Source organism: Opisthorchis viverrini (genome assembly GCF_000715545.1).
Source record: "Opisthorchis viverrini unplaced genomic scaffold opera_v5_4, whole genome shotgun sequence".
NCBI classification, from domain to species: Eukaryota; Metazoa; Platyhelminthes; class Trematoda; order Opisthorchiida; family Opisthorchiidae; genus Opisthorchis; species Opisthorchis viverrini.
Genome location: NW_008751660.1, coordinates 2,264,676 through 2,285,727, shown reverse-complemented (window position 1 = coordinate 2,285,727; position 21,052 = coordinate 2,264,676). Strand labels below are relative to the sequence as shown.

At 45.4% G+C, this 21,052-nt stretch overlaps 1 protein-coding gene across 1 annotated transcript; it reads right to left on the bottom strand.

Moving 5' to 3' along the window:
- Positions 1 to 388: 388 nt before the first annotated feature.
- On the bottom strand, positions 389 to 15,002 carry T265_00440 (hypothetical protein; the record flags this gene model as incomplete). The annotated part of the gene is made up of 5 exons (XM_009164213.1): positions 389 to 902; positions 4,228 to 4,427; positions 4,469 to 4,571; positions 7,885 to 8,229; positions 14,288 to 15,002. 5 exons carry the CDS (start codon positions 14,453 to 14,455, stop codon positions 747 to 749), a joined length of 972 nt encoding a protein of 323 aa, XP_009162477.1.
- Between the last annotated feature and the right edge of the window lie 6,050 nt (positions 15,003 to 21,052).

Sequence of the window (21,052 nt, the reverse complement as noted above, 5' to 3'; positions counted from 1 at the left end):
GATTTCGCTAGCTCAATCAATGTGAATACATCCAATCAGTTGTGATGCAGGTGAATGCCCGAATTTGGGCGGACATAACGCACCGAATCGGGACGCAGATATTTGTAGGCACCATCGGTAATCACCGACGGGCAAAAATTCAGACCTATCGAAGACGTGGCAGCGGCTTGCGTCAGTTATCGCTTCCTGTTACTGACACAAACAGCCTCAAATCCGCTCTTTAATATCAACAGGGCCACTTGCTTGTTGCCGTTCCTCAGGAGGTTTCTTGCTGAGAAATTTCGGCCACAAGTATGCAAACAACTATTAATGGATTTGAGCTTTCTTTACGCAAACGGAGAGGCGGTGCTATCGAAGAAACCCGACAACACCCAGAAGGTAAAACACAAGTTGAAACAGCAGATAGTTACGTCATGGATTTGTGGAACACTCAGCAACAAAGATTCTAGATGAAATATCAACCGATTGTGCAATGGTGGACAAAAAACAGCGGTTAGCAATGGATGAATTACGCTGGCAAAGTATGTGGATGAAAAATCGGCCGGGATCCATCACAATAATTACGAAGAAAAACATCATATTAAAAAATATGCGCGCTCAAACTGAAAGAAAACAAAATATCGATCGATAACATGATCAGCAGATCACAGATAATCAAAGCATGGAACGAGACAGACACGATAGAAGCAAGGCAAAGAAAACAAAAGCAGGAGAATGATGTGAGACTGGCGATGGTAAAGTATCTCTCAGTCATCGGACTGTGCTTCGTTCCATTTCGCTCTGAGCTCATCGACTTTGCTAAAGTCGAAAGGTTCACCAATTATGCGATGGTACAGATCCAAGACGTCCGCACAAGTACTCTCAAAGTGGGTCGAAGCATCGTAACTGGATGATATGAACAGCTGCAACAACGGTGACAAGAGAGAAAACAATGTGAATGAACAGACTAGATAGACGGATGCTCGCGATAATAATCTGGTTTTGTTGCTGGTCTGGTCGAGATGCCTTAGAATATGAAACAGGTGGGCAAAAGAGAACCTCTAGGCGGGATTTCTAAGACAGTGGTTGTTGAACAGCAATCCTTCACCGCCACACAACTATTTTAGTTGAAGGATCGCCTCCCGGCAAACAGAACCAGGGACTGTGTCTACAAAATTAAGTGTAATGACTGCACCAAGGTCTATATAGGACAGACGGTCAGGGAACTACACATAAGAGTCGGAGAGCATAGTAGAAAAATAATCAGGCCGCCGAGAAACGTAGATGAACATCAAGCGTTACTGAAAGACTCGGCGATTGCGGAACAAGCACTCGACACGGGACACAAAATAGATTTAGAAAATGTTGAGGTTTTGAAGCGAGGACTACGGTCCACGTCACACAGACTAATCGCCGAGGCGGTAGAAATCGCAAAGCATCCCAGTGTTAACACAGTAGGTGTGGAACTGGCAACCGTGTGCAGAACGGTTCGGGATCAGTCGAGCTGTGCGGTCATCAGAAGGAAGAGTGGTCATCATCTGGATTCCACTTGACCTCAAGCCCTCAAACTAAATTGTCGGAGCACTTAGGACCCCACAAAAAACAGGGAAAATCTACCAGTGACAACCGAAGTGAATCATCAACTGAAGCACTCTGAAGTGGAAGATTAACGAACCAAACCCGATCAGAATTAATTTACCCTCCCCCCTCCCCCGTAATCCACCAAAGCAAGATTTTGACAACTTCACTAACCGACAAGAGCCGTAATTGACACTCAACACTGATCTAGTGTGATAATCTGAAGAGGACTGACTTACTGATTGATTCCCTGTCTACCTTATAACATGGTCAATTTGGTGACCTGCTCACTTGGCCTGATGAAGCGTTTGTGTCACAGGCGAAACGTTGCCCAAATAAAAGCTACGGATTGTTTACCAAGCTCTTCTGAAACTCGGTATTAGTGTTGAATTCTTTCAATCCAAATGAAGGGTGATTTGCATGATCTGTTTTAACTAAGGAAATCACAACATTCATATTCAGGTATTACCTTCAGGAACCAAAAAGACAGTCAGTAACTGTTAATTCACTTGACTACTTTTGAGTGCCCTGCAATTTCGGAAGCTCTCAAAAGCTGTCAATGGTTCGTCTAGACAATTGACATCTGAATGATCTGTGATGAGTTCGGTTAACCAGATTTCTTAATACACCTCGACTGATAGCCACATACTTGCGTGCTTAAGAAGCGAGTTGAAACATCTACGCAGCGATGCGCTTTCCTGAGTTGGACAACTAAAACAAAAACCAGTGATCTGACAGTAAACGGTTCACCTCGTAGTTTGCCACAACTATCTGCAGAACTTCCACTGACGAGCTCGACCATCAGCGACAGCGGTATATACCGGGTGGAGTCAATAAGAGGAAATACGACCCAAACATCCTGTTGCACTGCGGTTTGAAGGGAATCGAATATTTGCGTAACCCAATTTCACAGAGGACGGCCTACTTGGGAAGTAGTGGAGTGAAACATGGAAAAAATTTCCAGTTACTTTTGTCTCGTCCATCGATTCAATGATACGTTTTGTGGGATCGTAACGAAGTGACTCCGTTCGAAGAAGACTGTTGTTGTTGTACACCACCGTACTTGCTAAGTTGCATCCCCTTAGTATTTTCAAGAGATGCACAACCAGAATGAAACGATAAAAGATCGGTGACAAAAACCAAGTGACCAATGATTTGCAACCTCGACTTAGCCGCTGATTGGTCCACTATACCTACTTTTCGTGTGAGTTTCACGGACATTCAACTGAAAATCAATATGAAGCAAGGAAGATCAAATTTTATTTAAGGAGTAGGTATTTCATCCAGTGTTGGCATTAGCCCGATTGTTGGGCTGTGGGGTTACACAACTTACAACAGCGCACACCCAGAGAAATCAGTAGCCTAGAAAGGGCAATACATCTCTTCATCCACTCGTATTCATACCTTGGTGAAATAACGAGCTTCATTCGCATAATTTTGGCTTCCTTCTCAATCTTTCACGTATTCGTTGTCCCTTATCCCATCTCATTGAGAGCACCTTCTATATAGGCCTCAGCATTAGGACCAGCAGCCTTGCTTGCTTTGAATCACCATTAGGGGCAAATTCTGCGAGCTTGTTTTTCGGTGAAGGGTCTAAACACCTCGAAGTCAAGTTTAGAACCGGGAAAACCGACCTACCTTCATTGCCCTCAATGTCCGCAATCTAAAGCAAGCAGGACAACAAGCCCTGCTCGGTTGTATTGTAGATTCTGTCTACATCGGCGTGTGCTTTGTCAGGAACAATAATCCAGAATGCAAGTATTGTAATTGAACTGTCCCTTCGCTTTCTTCTTGCTTTGGTTGCACATTTCTGGTGAAACAGAAGCCGCTATAGCTGGATATATCGCGGTGAATATTGGGTTGAGCCATCCAGCTGAAGCAACTTCACTTGACTGGGTAACCTTTGGTAGAGATGTCTACACGGTTCGTATGGCAATGGCTATATAATAGGATCTTGAGAAAGGGAGACCCGTCGCTCTAAATTTGCTCTCCCTATCTGTGCACGACGAACTACAGCTCTGAATCTACCCGAAAAACTTCCATGACATCCTAGATGTTGTTCTGCAACGGGTTAAAAGAACAGACATTGTTTTGGCTGCTGGTAACATGGGCGCGCAGATAGGTAGGCTTATCGCTGCTGAGAGTCAGTTCGGTGGCCGTCTTTGATCAAACCTGAGATGCACGGACAACGAGCAGCGCCTACTGTGTATTGATCGCAGACTACTCCTTTGTTGAACGGACTTGGTCAAGTCCTTTTGCCAAGCTCTTTCTTAGTCACAAAAACGTATGAAAAGTATCCTTGTCTTGTGGTGGGACCATGACTTGATAGACTTCGGGAAAGTCCAACCAACCGTTTTCCAAGTAGAGGTAGAAATCGGAATCCATATGATTTTACCGCAGTCGTTTTAAAGTTTTTTCCGACTACATACCCCTCCCTGAAGTTTGGGAGATTAACATATGACAGGAGAAATCACCTTAGATTGCTTAGCCATCTTTGGGGGGAGGAAATTATAGCTTAGGTTGTGAAGTTGGTAGCTGAGTTGTTCGCTGCAATAAAAGTGAAACGGCCACCCAGCAATTCCAACTTCAATTGCTGAGGATTAGTGCCCGAATGCAGAGTGATCGTAAGTGCTGCGGAGCCGCTACTCATAAGAATGCCCAGAAACTTACCTGCGAGTCATGTCCATCATCAACCGGCTCATATAGATCATCCACAGACACAAACTTTTCCTCAATTTCCCCCAAAAGGTCCAGCCCGGCTTTCAGTTCATCATGTGGTTTGTCTGTTTCCACGGTGGTTGCCACAAGGACAATGAAGAAACCATCCGGGCATACCATGTGTTGTCGGGAAAGGCAAGAAATATAAATATCTATGGTAAATAGTCATGAGGAGAATGGAAGAAATACCAACCATGCTTTCGTTTGGTCACGCTTTGTGGAATGATAATTTGAGCGGAGGAGACATCTAGTAAACCCGGGATCGGATGGTTCAAAATGCAAATACAACGAACAACCTGCAAGACAAAGAGAAACAAACTTCAGTAATTCGCAAGTGCACAGGGGGATGTTGATGATGATGTGCATGGCCTAAAATGACAGGCAGTGAAAAAACAACAGCAGTGAGACAAATACCGGATATAAATTGAAGGATAAACATCCATCAATAGCAACCTGATGTCATCTCGACTGGTGATGAGGCGTTTCTAACCAGTTCGTCTGGGATTAACGAGGAACAAAGAGTCAGAAAAAACCGCACTCCCTTAATGAGTGAGCTTTGGAAAGCTCCCTATTCTGCTGCCACATGAACATGGTGGGTCGGTTTTGTGAGAGGCCACCGTGCGCTTCTTAATCGACTGCCGAATGGACAAATAGTAAAGGATTCATTGTAAATATGCGGTATCTCCATGGGCTTCTACGCGTATTACAATGCAGCTGGTACCAGAAAACCGATAAATAAGAAAATCAAATAAAGAACAAGAGCGAGTCAGGGAATGATATAGCCAACGTAAAGCTTGTTAGTCGTTAATACATCAAACATGGAAGTAACGGGTTTTCTGTAATAGGCAGGAACTGGATGTTTAAATCATCTGGTAACTTGGAAAGCCTATTTCCATGAAACACTTTCAGCTAGTGTTCATATGACTATAAAGAAAGTGGGGTGGCGTAGCATGAAGGATGAATAGGGACAAGTAAATTGCTATCATTCCGGACTACTCGTCCCACTAGAGCAACGGGTGACTTAATCACTTATCGATTATTCATTACACTAACGAAGATCAGTGTTCTTCAAATATTTCAGTTCAACTCACCTCCCCCTAGTTCACTACGCATGATGCCATCGTCCCCTTCCGCGTTACGTGCATTATGTGGATGGTTAAATCAGGCAAGTAAATCAAAATATAATCGCATATTATGCTGCTGACTCTTCCTTTTTTTTCTATTTCATATAGTTGTTCTTGCCCCTTACCTTACCTCGCTATTAGCGACATCTCCATAGGCTAAATATTAAGGAATGACGGATCCGTTCGCTCCCCACTGCCATTAGCTACAGTAACTAGGGTTAACTCAACTCAACCGCCGCAGACACTTCGAAAGCATCCTTCAAACCCCAACGCTCAGTTCACTTGGTAGCATTTAACGTTCGCACTCTGAAACAAGCTAAACAATGGACCGTATGCACTCTGGATTCGATATCTATTGATGTGCGCTGTCTGTCTGAGACGAGGATCGAAGAACCAAGTAAGGTTGTTTGAATCATCTCCCCATCGGTTTCCGCCTCTGGTGATCCAGAAGCCACTGCTAGGGTTACCATTGTCTTAAGCGACCAGGCTGAAAGGTTACTGCTTGAATGGTTGTTCGTGGATAGTCGCCCCTGCACGGTTCGTTTGCAAACGTTCCTGAGTATCCGATGAATGCGCCAATAACTGGTGTCCCTTCATTGTCCCAACAGACTGTAGCTTTGATATACTCCCGACGCTTTCAGTGCCTTATTTCTAATGGCTAAAAGCTCAGAGATTTCTGTAGTTGCCGGGGGGGGTGCATGGATAGGTAAGGCAAATAGGCAAACTTGACTGCCGAAGCTCAATTGGGTGGACCGGAATCAAGACGCACAGACAACGGCGAATACCCGCAGATACGTGCTGACCACAGACTATTTTTGGGCGGCACCAACCCCCGGAACAATCGAAACTGCTTACCCACATTGTGCTCCCAGCCAGCCTCCGATACACTGCCATTAGCCTGATGATAAGTGGTAGTCGTTCAGCTGCAACCCCTTTCCAGTGCCTAGCTGCCCAAGCCTAAACAGGATCAGCCAAGATGCAAAGGTTGGATTCGAACCACGGATCTTCCGGTCAGTAAATTCGCGTTTTAACCACTGAACCATTTCTGGAACGCCCATATGGATTCGTATCATGTACTTGTTCGTTCTTGCTTCTCGCTGAACTGTTTATGGACACATAGGGTGCGCATAACTCACCTTGCCTTTGAACGGTATCGGTCCCTGATTAGAAGCAAACCAAGCAAAACTACTTACCAAAATCCATTTCGGACAATACGTCCTATGACGATGACATTGACTGCAACCCTACAAGATACTGGGCGATGCGTTTGTGGAACGGCAATGAATCCCGAGCAACATTCTAAAATTCCTCGAAGTTCTAAATTAAAATACAACTGGAGGAACTGTCGCAGGTAGAGTGAAAAAGAACACTTAGGCAGATTGAAAAGGTTTGCATGTTGTTAATCGACGTGACCCACCCTGGGTTTGGCTGGAAACAGTAAACTATATGGCGGCTAACCGGTGTCGGTGACGTTCACGCTGTCAGTCGCTACCCAGATGATCCGACAGTGTTGGAGGTGAGGGTAGCTCGGATATTTGTGATAGACTAGGCCTGGATCCTCTTCTTGACCCATTATTTTCTTCCCACTAAAAGGTCTTAGTTAAATAGATTGACATAGTTGTTGGCAGTCAAGCACCAGTGTTATCATCTGCTGTAGCTGTCAACGATGTAGATGGATCAGGATAAGGCAGTTCAATATTATAAAAAGCCCGTGAACGGCATCCATTACGGAACAGAGCAAACCACGTGCGACACCACAAGTTACGCAAGACCCGTTTTTTGTTATCATCGAACTAGACAATTAGATATTCTTAAATGACACCAGATATGTAACTGAAGCAAGAGGAAGTGCCAATTCAGTTTTGGCTGTTTATGTACCATCCAGCTATCGCATTCGCTTGACTGGTATTTGACCGTATATGCTTTATAGCAACTCAGTGAGTCTTTATGAAGGTGAAAAGCATGACGGACTGAGGCTTCTGCAAAATAAGTACATGTTTGCACAAAGCTGCGTCAGGATTCAATACGGAGCGGGGGCTTACAGCAGTGCTCCTAACTAACAGTTTTCTCTACAACGACCCGCTGTCTAGTACGATTATGTGAATTGCATTCGCAACTGCTGGGCTATTCACCCCTACGTAGAAAGACAGCCTCTCCAATTTTATCAACTTCACCTGGCCTATTTGGGGTCTACTAGACAGGGACTAGTGTAATTAAATTAGTCGGCTCCATAAGAGTTTACGACACGCTATAGTGTTCCTTAATAAGACAATGCAAAGACTGCCCTAATCACCAGCTGGAGTTCAGTAAAACGGTGAGAGTTGTCGTCAATCTTTGTACTAGTCAATAAATAACTGATAACATTGATGGTGTGACCAGTTGACAAAGGATCCTGGGTTATTCGAAGCCACAGTGATCAGGACCGAGGTACGCTGACATACGGGCATTAAAATAGTAGGCACAACGATGCAGAGAACACACTCACCTGACCGACTTTCTTCACACGATCGGGAGCGTAGGTTGGGTCGCATATCACAGCCTTGCATTGCGCCATTTCGCCTTGTGACTTCACACCCACTACTTTCCCATTCTCGAATACAATTTCATCAACTGGTCTGTTCAACATGTAGGTTCCGCCGTGAACAGCACTGAGTCTGGCAAATGCCTGAGACAATTCACCTAATCCGTATAGGGGATAAACATAGGGTGATTTTCCGTAGCGCAACATAGATTTGCTGTACAACTGTATGCGGTCAGTCACCTCGGAAGCCGGTACTGTATCCTTGTAACAATCATCCGGATATAGACAAATAGCGTGCCCAATGAAATTCTGTGAGATTGGAGAGTTAGAAGAAAACAGACAGGAAGAAAATGCCTCGCAAGACAATGAGTAAAAGTGACGTTCATTAACAGCTGAGTATCAAGCAAGCACCGTTCCAAATGAATTCTGAAACTGTCTTTATGATCCACATTCGGCTCATGAACATCACAGATGAGAGATTCGACTGAATCCCTAGCTAAGGCTCTTAATTCACCATTAAGCTGCTGCTAGCTAAAAGTGATACTGCTTATGATACGAACCACGCATGCTGATGGGTGCCAAAGATTTTCGAGATTCCTCAAAGATCTCCTGGCTTTGATGCGAGTCCAGAGTTAGTTAGACACCTGAATAACCAGGCACGCAAAGAATTCAGTCGCTTGGAGTGCCTCACCAGTCGTAGGTATCGTCATTAGGAGTGCATACCAGTCCTGATAAACGAGTTTAGGTACGTTAAAAAAGTCGAAGGCGTTCTGAGTAGACAGATGTCACTTCCTATCAGAGTAACATCAGCAGCGCAGTCTATTTTGTCAATCCCGTTTGAGAGGTTTTCCACATTACCACCCGTATTTCCAAGTATCTCAGTTGTGGGAAAGTCATTAACAGTTGAATCCAAACAGAGGGGGTATTCTGCATCCTTTAATTCTCACGCTAACGGAAGGGAACAGATGAGACAAGTGCTATAAACTCTGAATCGAATCATCGTTTCATTATGTAAGGCTAGCACTCCAGCAGGCAATTGAGATGGTAACTTTCAACCGATGGTGCGCCTATAGACTGTTCCAGGAAACACTCACACTTTCCGTAGCAGTCCAACAGTTCCAATCACCAGGGCTAAGTCTGCGGAAAGATAGAGAGCTCAAGAGATCAACCAGAATCGTCCACTTGTAGATGACGTAAAAGTTCACTCTTCTTTAACACGGCAAGTGTTACACGCTGGCACCTAAGAATCTAGAGTTGCTTGCTTCTTTGTTTCATTCCGCAACTATAGCCACTTCGGTTGATTTTCTTCACTCACTGGGCTGACTTCCCGAATGAACTTAGAACGAAAGATCCAAAGTGCTAAATGTAGTGCAATGTTGTAGCACCACCTGTCAGGCCAACCTACTTTGTTCTGAGTAGCAATAGCTACTTTGGATCGCTTTCCATCATCTTCAGACTTACTATCGTCGTCTTCAGGCTAAGGTGGTTGATTTATGTCAACCAAGGTGCCAAGGATGGGCACCGGTGACAAGCGCATGCAGATCGCGGTTTGACATACCACTCCTTGCCAACTGATGGATGTTCATTGTCAAGTATTCTACTAATACAACAGATGTAGATACCAATCGAAAGGGCACGATTTTAAAGCTGCATTTTTTTTACTTCGGATCGACACCCAAATGAAGTTAAACTCAGGTATATTGGAATCCTGATGGGATTTGTCAGGTCAACAAGGTGACGTCAAAACAGTCCAGTTATGAGTGCAACACGGCCTGTGTTGATGGACAAGGGCCTGTCAAAATAGGTACGTAAGGGATTTCACCATTCAGTGATGGTTTCCGACACATACTTCATATTAGTCCTGAAGTCGTTGTCATTTTTATGATTTGGCTAGGGTGTGCTAGAATGTTAACAGATATTATGAGAGTCCTCGTAATTTGGACAATGAAAGTGGACGTTCCCTTGTGCGGATTTTTCCAAAAGCAAATTCACTGCTCCAAATTGTTCAAGTTCTCCCTAGCGCCTCTGGCATAATCAAGACGACCCCGTCTATTCGGGAGACAAATGAAAACGCGGATCTCAATAAGTGACCCAGACACTCCGAGCCCTTTGGGTCTCATGCCTTCTACGGAACCTAACACAAACGAAAACTAGTCGAGGCTGTTGTGGCTTTCACTGGACCCTTTACGGAGGCGGGGACTACAGACATCATTGAAGGTGATTCAAAAGCAGATCGTGACAAGTAATTTGCTGGTCACGTGGTGCTACACCTTCGAGCAATTCATCGAGCATATAATCGCAATGTCACTAACCGGGACGAGGGAAAACTGAGTTCAACAAAAATGCATATATTGCCAAATAATGAATGACACAGTATGCAATTTCTGCCGAAATCATCAGCTTCCCCAGTAGTCGCTTAGCTAGTTCGAAAATAACTACGCGGTGTGTTGGCATAGAAAAAATAGTGTAAAAATCATTCAGCTGTAGCAACTTTCCGGTGCCTAAGTGCCGTGCCACCAGAACGAAGCACGAGGGCTGGGATACTGACAGGTTGTCAAAGCGTACCTAAAGGAAGCCGAGAGGCAGATCTTGGGTTCGAAACACGGACCTCCTGGTCAGTAAATTCACGCTCTGACCGCTGAGCCATGCTGACATGTGAAGTACAGCTACATTCTGTCCAGACTGATCGATTTGGTTACGCGTGAATACTGATGCATACCGATTCACACGAACAGGTTAAAGCGAGGTACCTTTATGCGTCACACGATCAGCAATTGGTGAAGGTTTGTCGCTAGACTATACAGACGATTTCGTCTGCGATGATTTAGCGCAGCACACAGTCGTCCCATAATATCATCATCATCGACTGCATGACATCAGTGTTCAACATCGATGCTTGACTCCCGTTCCATAATGTGGTTATCATAGGTTTAGATCGGACAGAGAACCATTTCTGGACCCAGCAGCGAACACCTTGTAAGGTTGAGAGCGAAACCAAAACTTTATTGGACGGTGCCGACACAAGTTGCCAGTTGTTTTCAAGACGGCAGCACAACCCCAGGCATGGTGATAGCCCGATTTCCGGTTTTCGAGCGAAGTGACCCAATCAATGAAGTCTTCGCTGCAGTTGCTACCACGTAAAATGCTGAAGCAGCATCCTCTAAGCACGGTGTCGGATATTTTATTGGGCGGTCTAGTGAAGATTACTTGTCCGCGCAAAATATTCTGAACAGAATATTGGAAATCATTCCATGTTTGGGCAGGCGTTTTGCACCTTCAGAGCGCAGTCGTTTCAAGATTTTTCATCCCCTTATGCTTCTTTAAAACTTCATAATGAAGAGCTTGGGTTTGTTGATGGGTTCATGTATCATGATTGCTGCGTTAGCATAAAACAGATAAAGTAAATTCGCGGATAATCAAGGCTCCAGCAGTGCTCGTGAATTTGCGCCGAAGCTAAAGGACAGTGCATGCAAGGTAACCGTAAAAGGGGCCTTACTCTATGGTTTTGATAGTGGGTCCCTAGGGTCAGAGGACTAGTAAATAGTTGTCTTTGCGACGTTTTGTTATCCATCTCAGTCAAACTCAATGCCACTCATAGAAAAACGGTGCGCTTGTAGTGTCAGCATATATCCTGACAGATTGCAGTTCTGGCGCTGAGAAGGATACTTCCTACCGGAATTTATCCACACTCATTCGCTAGGCATTGACATTGTTATCCTTGCGGGTGATATGCATGCCCCATTCAGTCAATCCACTCTGAGCAGTCAATTCGCAGTCTAGCGACTTCTCCAGTTATGTGCTGATCATCAGCTGCGATGCGCCCGATGTTGTTATACGGGTCAGAAGCTTGGCCTCAGAGCTGAGGACGTGGTAAAAAACTTTCGGTGTTCGACCATCGACGTATGCGGGACATTACCTCAGTCTGGTTGACACACCGGACCAGTAATTCTGACGTCAAACGGATTTCGCAAGACAAAGTTCACCCACGATAGATGAACTGAGCACACAACAAAGGTTGTGCTCACTTGACCACGTGCTCCGTTTGTCAGTCGACCGACTTCAGAGAAGGGCTCTTTTCGTACAACCACGTGAAGAGTGGAAACGAGTCAGGAGGTCAAACGATTATTTGGCAGCGAACTAAGAAAACAATTATCGGCAAACTCAACTGAGCTGTTCATTGACGTCTAATTGGAGGGGGCCCTAAGACGGGACACATCAATGGTCACGGACACTGTAAGACATGATCCAGTTGCGCGCGCCTCCAACCTGTTGTCTTCAGTGCACAGCTTTTCTTTCCGATTCCCCCAATGAAAACGCCAATGACACTCATAAGCACATGCGCACATTACGTCGACTACCGCTTGCTATGCGAGATATCTACCCCTACCTTCCCAAACCATCAATGAAGCTTGGTAGCTATAACCACTTGTCATCATTATCATAATAACCATCATCAAAGACAGCAACATCAGTGTTGACACTGACACTTCACTGCCGTACAACCATAAGGTACGTCTTATTATATTTAAAGCCCTAGAGTGAAAAGGAGAGTGGGGGGAGGGAGGGGGCCTAGTGCTGGCCTATGTCAAGCATTCTGAGGTGCCTACGTTCGTAAGCGCTCGATTAGATAATCCGGAGAGAAAGTGACAGCACGAACGTTAATGATATCGATTAGCCGCTATTTCTTGCAATGTCTCCAGTCAAGCACAGGTGGGGTCACGGGGACTCCATACTGGAAGTCGTCCAACACCAAAATCACTCGAACTCCTCATGATCTCATGTACGCCCTTCTACGAAGTCATGCGTTGTCCACCTCACGGTTTGCGCCATTCTGAAGGAGGCAGTAGGAACAACACTCGTCTCGGTAGACGGTGCTTCGGCATGCATAGCACATGACCGAGCCATCATAGTCGGTGCTGATAGATTCTTTTCCCCATTGAAGTATCTGCCGCACAACTAAATAACCGTCTTCTAATCATGCTACTAACACGCTGACGCCATCCAAAACCAGACACGCTTCTGGAGCATCAGTGGTCAAGAACTCGAAGATGCCGCACATCACCTGTCCGCTGTAGAATAAGCACACAGTTTTACAGGGGATGACGTTGTCCCTGGTTAACGGAGTCAACTTCAAACCAAGTACACCAAGTTTCTAACAACAGGGTATTCGCCTCGCACCGGTCAGCAAAATGGTGACGTTACAGTACTCATGGTGTTGATCGCCTATTGCTAAGTTTAATCCGACCGTAAACAGCCACCCCCTGCTGAAGCACTATGTCATTCCACTCGCTATCAAATAGTCATCGTATCCAGTTCAAGACCGCCTTACACCTTGCTGGCGCCTGTTGGGATTATTTTGGAGCTGGTGGTAGCAGCAGCGAGGCCTTTGGTATAATAAGGTAGCCAAATGTTTGCAGTTGTGGTCTGTAGGCAGAATCGCCCAGAAAGTGCATTACGGTCAGCAAGTTGCAAACCCCTCTCCAGATATAAACCGACTGGAAAGTACGGTCCACTTTACTCTTGTTAAAAGCCATTATATGAAGAGATTCCCCACCAGCTGCTCGGCGTTCTTCCAGGCCTACTCATTTCCCGTAATACTCGGTAAGGTCAGTCCGGCGATGTTCGGGAAAGTGGAGGCTAGAAGACGTGTCTGCTGTCACTCCTGAAGTTGTGGCTGATTCCCACGACGACCAATGTGTAAGTACGGCTGGATCTCGTGAATACGCGCCCTACGGTAGATAGATCAAGGCAAAAGTGAAGAATATTTATCATAAGGCGAGAACTAATCATGAAAACCGCCAACAGACGAAGTGCGTTCTGCATTGTAGAGGCGGTATGGCGTGTAAATGTATGCTTGAAAGCGCAGGCGGTCCAAATATCACCACAGGCTGCAGCTGTCCCTACATTCGGATAAAATTTCAGTGGCAGCAGGCGTTTCTAATTCGCACTGCATCATTTGATGGGTGGGGAGGAGGTGGGGTGAAGGCCAGTGAGAGAAGGGCTGTGGGTCATGGGCGTGTTAGAACCCCATTGCTGATTGTATACAGCCTTGAATTGTTCTCCAACCGAATTCAATCATAATGATGCACCTCTATATTGATTAAACGACCTACACCTGATAACTCCTGTCTCGTTTTTAGAGACGCTACCTGCCAACGTAATAATCTGTTTTAAATCCATCCCCGACTGTCCAGTTACCTTGCCTTAGCTACAGACATCCTGGCTGTTTCCGTCGAGTCGAGTGCAATTACTTGAGTTTTCGTGTTCCCGTTACGTGTACAACGCCGCCTGTAGATGGCGCAAAAGAATACCAGTAACAGAAATCGGACACCTAAGATACCATTCGAAATTACACACGTCTACTTACCTGGGTATCATCCTCAAGTTCAAACGCGCGGAAGGCATGAATAATGCAGTCTTTGCGCAAGTCCTTAGGTTCACTGTATACTGCACTCCAAGTGGAAGGGTCGGAAGCGTCTACGTTCATAACCCAAACCAAAAATTTCCTGAACCGACGCTTTTCAAACAGACTCATTAGGTCTGACTGGCTCGATAATATAAAAAACTTACCGGAAGAGAGCGCCTCTGTTTCACTACATGGAACTTTGTGAATGGATCCACCCTGAAAGACATAGCTCCCGTCGACTTGTTTAAAGTCCAAATATCGAAGCACACCCGTATGCAACAGTAACTTAACAAGATTCCCTGAAATTTGTTCAATATAGCTACGAGAGACCGCTAACCATTGGCCATAATGAACTTCGGAATCAAGTCCACGTTCCAGTCCTTTCCTCGCTGGAACGCTTCCAAATCTTTGTTAACACCAAACATGTCAAACAGGGCCTTTAAAGGAGTCAGTGATGTACTTTTCCCTCCATAAAAGTCATTCCTGTCTATGTGCAGAACTTTCTTCCCTTCTATGGAAAGTATCCCACTAAGAATACACTCCTAACACTTGTAAGGGTAAGCTACATGCGAGGATACCTTCAGTCCTGTTCCAAGGACAATAAAATCGTAAGCCTCATCCATCCTGAACAGACAAACGGAACCACGGCGTCCAGAGCCGGCCGGCGGTCAAGGCGCCTAGACCTTGAAACTGATCAGTTCATGGATTGACACGCGACTGGAGCGTCTACCACGGTCGATCGGTCGCACAACGCTTTTCGCTGCGAAACCTTTGCGATTGAAATAGAAAATTTTTTAAAGAAATGTTGCATTTTGCTGCATTTGTGCTCGAGACGAAGACCATCCCAATCTACATTCATATTTTTGTATCTCACCGTGTTTCATTTTCCACTGAGGCAACCATACACCTCTCACGGTAAAGTCTGGTGGAATACTTTCCTACCATCGCTGAGCCCCTGGAATACCTAGACGTAGCCCAAAAGTTTGGTCTCGTAATCTGAACTCAATTGCTTGTCTATTTAACTCCGTTGTGCGAATACTGAACATGGCCCAAGCTTCCCGAAAGTGGTTTGTCCTTGTCATTCATCGGATTTGGTTCACCCGAACCACCTGGAAAGAAAAAAGTGAAGAATCTCCCTTTTAATCTTCGGCGCTCGGTTTTAAGCCCGCTAAAATGAGAACACAAAAGCAGCTATAATTGGTACGGACAGGGCACCAGAAGTTGTGTGGATCACCGTCCGAGTGGATTAATCCACTCACCCACCGCCCGAAATGGAGCACATTGTTTTCTAATGGTGGTGCCTGCCAAACACCGTGCACCCGCCGTGCGTTAGCTGAGCCAGGGTTTGAGACGTATGACAAAAACTTATCCAGACGTGGCGTTATCACTGGGCTCGTTCGGAGGCTAGTGCACTCCAGGAGGTACATTCCGCGGATCTGAAGGTTTGTTTCATAGTCGTGGAAATTGAGGCTGGCAACCATCTTCGTACTGACTTGAAGGTGACCCCAGGCCTTTTGATGCCCTCACCGGGGGTTACGCCTTCCGTCCAGAGCAGAAAATGAGGTTGGCGTATTCGAGAAGTGGGCTTTATAGCGTGTCCGGAGATTCATGCAAAATGCACGGAACCTGGTGTGATTAGGCATCCGAAGAACAACGAGTGCCTTCTACACCATCGTGATGGTCTGAGGAAGCTATGTTTGAAACTAACCAGGCAACTATGTCTGGATTAATACCTGGTTAGTTTATGCCTATTTGTCTATTGTACCGTATACGACAGCGGCGTTCACCGAGGCTCTTACCGGCAATATATGAACACATTTTCCTTGTTCGGAGGGAAGTCCATCCACATTGGCTACTACTTTGCAGCGTCTATGTCTATTTGAGATGAACTGGCAATAAAGTCCAGAATTTCTGGTGAGGCTCCTTTAAGTTCAAAAGTGGACTTGGGAGTACTTCGAGGAGGTTACTGCCGTATACAGCAACCGGGTAGGCCTTTTAACGAAGTCTTTAGGAGTTTCAGTAGTGACCAGGGCAGAAGTTTGGGTTTATCCAAATTTGATTGACCATTTCGCCATATGCGATTCCCATATATTTCGAGTTCCATTTCAGGCTGGGTTGGAAGTGTCGATAGAGGTGCAAAATGAATCTGAGGCTCAAGTACCCTGGTTCCGTAGTGTATAACATCAAAAGTTACTGTGCCTTAAAGGAGCCTTGATTATCATCTGATCGACAACCTATTATCCACTGGTGATAATCAGGTCTGTTAAGAGTGTCAGCTGGCCTGCGCAATATCGGTTGCCATCCGTTGCATGGCTCGGTTCAGCGCCAATGTTGAACGTTCATGACGCGTTGTAATTTCATACTGGTGACCTAAGGTGCTCCAAAGCTATGTATTAACAAAAGCTGCACAAAGAGGTAGCTGGAGGAAAGTTACCGAGGTCCATTAATTATGAACAATTCGACCCACGACTGACCGATTGACCAGTAAGCGACCCACTTGAGAGGAGAGTCTGCCCACTGTAGAGAAATTTCAACCAAGAATCCATCGAAAGACAGTGTAGAGTTGGCGTGAGAGATAATACATGGAGTTGACGGGGCTGCGAACAAGTATAAAGCCGTCTACTTCCTCCCTCTTTTCTGATTAATCTGATAAATAGGGTAACATTCATCTCATACCTCCGCATCAGAGACCCCACGTGTATCCACGTCACCGAAAATGGCGTCCTGGATAGTCAGTTTACGCAGACCGATCGCTTAATGTCGCAGAGCCTAGTGAAAAGGGGGAGGATCATCGTTTCAACACGGTTTCTGCACCATCCATACCCGGTGGACTCGGGTGGGCTCGAATTGGTCAGTCGGCCTTCCGATCATGCATTCTGTTTACTGGGGTGGCCGTGGTAAAAAAAGAAGACGGGTGAACTCACTTAGCTTTCGGTTTTGCCAGTTTCCTATCCTAAATTTTGACGGGAAGTGATTCGGATTACGAGGTAGTAAAATGTGGCGCAATGGACGTTGTGATATTCGCATGTACAGATGGCAAGAGCTACGTGGAATTGGGCTATGAACCAGCCAGTAGGCCGTATAGTGATGGTTTTCTTGACTCGGATGATGAGGAGCCTTGACCAAGGGGTCTGACAGGTGGCTCAAACAAGTCCCAGCTGTGTGAGTGGAAATTCGCTTTGCGCACGCCTGATAATACTACAGCGGGTCTTGAAGGACCAATCTTTCAAGTTGTTATCGTAAGAGTCGAAAATCCCTGGTTCATCGGTCATAAACTACACATATATGGTTGCCGAACATCCTGATTGATGTCTATACTGGCGAAAGATAAATAGCAACACAAAAGGATGGAAAGGTGTGGTGTGTGTTTAACCCTGGACAACCTTCAGTAGAGAAATGCTTTTCCCGGGGTAAGGAAGCCGAAGTGGGTGAAAAGGGCGACGAATTTTGTCATATCGGCGTGGATAGGTGCTCGGCAAAGACTGAGTATATGGCTCTCTTGATAGACCGATTAAAAGGTGCCGTTGCAAACAGATGCAAGTTTACTTACACATATCCTCAGGATACTAGTGTCATATAGAAAAGCTAAGTTGAGAAAGAAATATTAACAATATGGGAGTTTTGCTGATAATTAATAACATTTGATTCATTTCTGCTACGCTTTTGGTGCACAACAGAATTTCATGTTTTGCGCTTTCTCAGTTCCGCCTGTGGTCTTGGTATATCAAGCTTGATTCTATGCAATCGCGTGACCTCTGTACTCTTGTGAACCTTCCTTTTGGCTCAGTTTGTGTGTAGGATGTTCTTCAAAATCAGCGTTACTAAACAAGACAATCGGAAGCCCGTACAATTCTGTGATGAGAGGCTTGAACCGTTCCGTAATTTTGTTACTGTATCTAAGATACCATGTTGGCCGATAAACTTCTGGCGCAAAAAAGCGAAGACTGTGGCTTGCCTCCATGCAGTTCTTGAGGATAAGCAATCAAGTCAACTGCATTTTGAGTTCAAGAGAGATCCAATCACAAACGGACCTTGCGCTGCGTCAATCGCTGTTTACTGTAAAAGAACTAAGCTCACGTAACTCTGGTTGAAGTTCTTCTGCTATAAGAAAGGAATTGTGTGAAAAATAGTTTATGCCATTTTGGCTGAGGATGTGAAATGAACATATCATTATGAGTGGCGGAAGGAGTAATTTGGATAGAAATTGTAGAACTTTTTCGGGAGATGGAGTTGACCACATCCTGCGGGGTTTGAATAATTTTCCTGTATCAGCCGTTGGCCACTGTGGCATGCTTGAACCAGACACGTTATTTAAATAGATTTTTGGAGATTTCGCTTTTAGGCGTTAGCTGTGGGTTCATGAACAGCTTACCTTGAATGCTGTTGCGTTGCTCGTCCTTGAGTTTGCAGAGTGCTATTATTTCTACTTGAAATGACTGGATCGCCTTCATCGATCACCTGAAGCGGTATATGTTTTCGGCGAGTGGTTCTGTCGAGGATGACCTCAGTATTTGAATTTCAAGTTTAGGATATTCCTGGCAGGTACCGACTGCTCGGAGATAGCGATAAAGTCGGCGATAGAAAACCAAGGTTTTCAGGAGGTCGCGTCGGTGTTTCAGGGCCGAACGTCGGTCTGTATCTGAGTGATCTCGATCTGAAGAACTATACTAGGCTTGATTCTCCTCAACCGCTTCAAAAAAGCACTGGAGGCCCATCACACATGGCGGTGCTTCACATGGTTCAGAAGGCTAGTGGGGATGAGCTAAACATGAGACCTTGCAATCTTCGGTTGCCAGATTCCAGTGAACGTACTTATGAGGAAATGAGAGACTAAGGGCCCTTCGGAAATCAGAAGGGTAACACTTGCTAAAAGGGAACAATTTGGGTTCCTCAGGAGCTGATCGCTCATAGATGCCCCAGTAGTTTTCGCGTGCTATATAGTGTGCCGATGGAGGTGAATCGAAAGGTAGCGAGCACGTTTGCCGCAAAACTCTGAGTGGCGCCTGTTGACATCCACCATGAATCGACGGACAAAAAGTCGTTACGGTAGGGCAGTTCACCGTTTTTTTCTGGAAGCTGGTGCACCAGCCGGATGGATAGCTACGTGATAGCCACAGTCATCACGCTGATTTTAAGGCCCCGAAGGATCGAGTACAGGCGATTGGGGAGACATGTCCCGTTGTGTGGGCTAATAAATGGCAGCCGGCTTTACAGCACAACGTTGTCCTTTCGTAGCTCATTACAAATTACCTAGTCGCTATACCTCAAACATGCTCACGGATGTTAGCCACAGGGCGTCCCGAAACTCGCGGATGTCAGTGGCCATGGAGGACATTTGATCACTCTCATGACAGCGTAAATAATGTCTCAGTTTTTCATTAGGCTCTGGAAATGCTCACAGATCTTCTGTTTCTTCAAGCTTACGCAAATTATCAATCTCTTGCGAACATTATTTTAGCGAAGCGAATGCCGGACCAATCGTAATGGCGCCAAGTTTTTGATGAATTCGACTTGCAGGTCGTATATGGAGCCTGAACCAGAATTGAGCGATGTGAATAGTGGCGATGGCTTCGGACATATTTCTTTGCAGCCTCTTCCAGAAATCGGGACCATTTTCAGGTCTCTGCCAACAACATAAACGCTAAGAGCAGATATCCACTGAATGTGCGCAGGTCATGTATCTTGCTTACTTTCTGGCTTTTCTCCATTTTTCAGCCACCCCTTTTGCTTTTACGATATCGCGTGATAACGTATAAATTTTGACTCCGTTTTGGAGTTTGTCATCCAACAAGCATTTGAAATCTGCCGAGCTTCTTGGTCATCTCTAAATCCTCGAATAAAAATCCCGTACAACGTTCAACGCGTTTGGCAAGATGGTCTCCTACGCCCCCCCAAACCCATGTACAAACAATCTGGACGAACACCCAGTGGCTTCAGGTATCATCTACTCGCGCAGTAAACAGTTTTGTCCCCACAATGGCGTCGAAAAATTTCCTGCTGTATCCCTTTGTATCCCTTTATGCGCTGGATTCTTTAGGGCAAAAAATAAGAGCCTTGCTTGCATATGAGAACGCCACTCACGTTTTAAACCAATATTACTTCCTTCACATGTCTCCTTTTTACAGAAATCATAAAGTTGACGTTATTGGTTTATCCGAGCGTATTAACCCACTCGAGGATATAGGTAGGCAATTGCCCATCAAAATGATAAGTAACGGTGTGTGCAAAGAAAAAAGTGAGCCGGCCGACTTGTTATTCTTGTTCTGTCGTTATTCTTCCTCCTCTTTGCTGTGAGTTGTCATGTTCCGCCATTTCTATGTTTGCCTTCTGCGGGCACCAAAGTTGGGGTATCCTGGAAGGCAGCAAATCTTATTCAGTGATATATCAGGTCTTTGATGGACTGTGATCAGAAAACGGGCGGTTTATCTTGGTCGAGAGTCTGGACCATCCTTCAGTCGGCAGGCTCAAGAATAGGGTAACTCCGTTGTGCTCAGACGTAGATGTACTAGGGTATCGCTACCATAATCCAGTGTGCATTTCAGCAACTATTCATGAGATCACGAATGGGTAGCTCTCTTTTGTGTACCGACGCGCGCGTGTGTTTGTGTGGGCAGCATAAGGAATTTGCTTCATTAAGTTAGATGACTGAACACACGTATGGTTGTGGTCAAACTTTGCTCCTTGTGTGAAAATGAACCCCTCCCCAAGTCTTTGGTATACAATGCG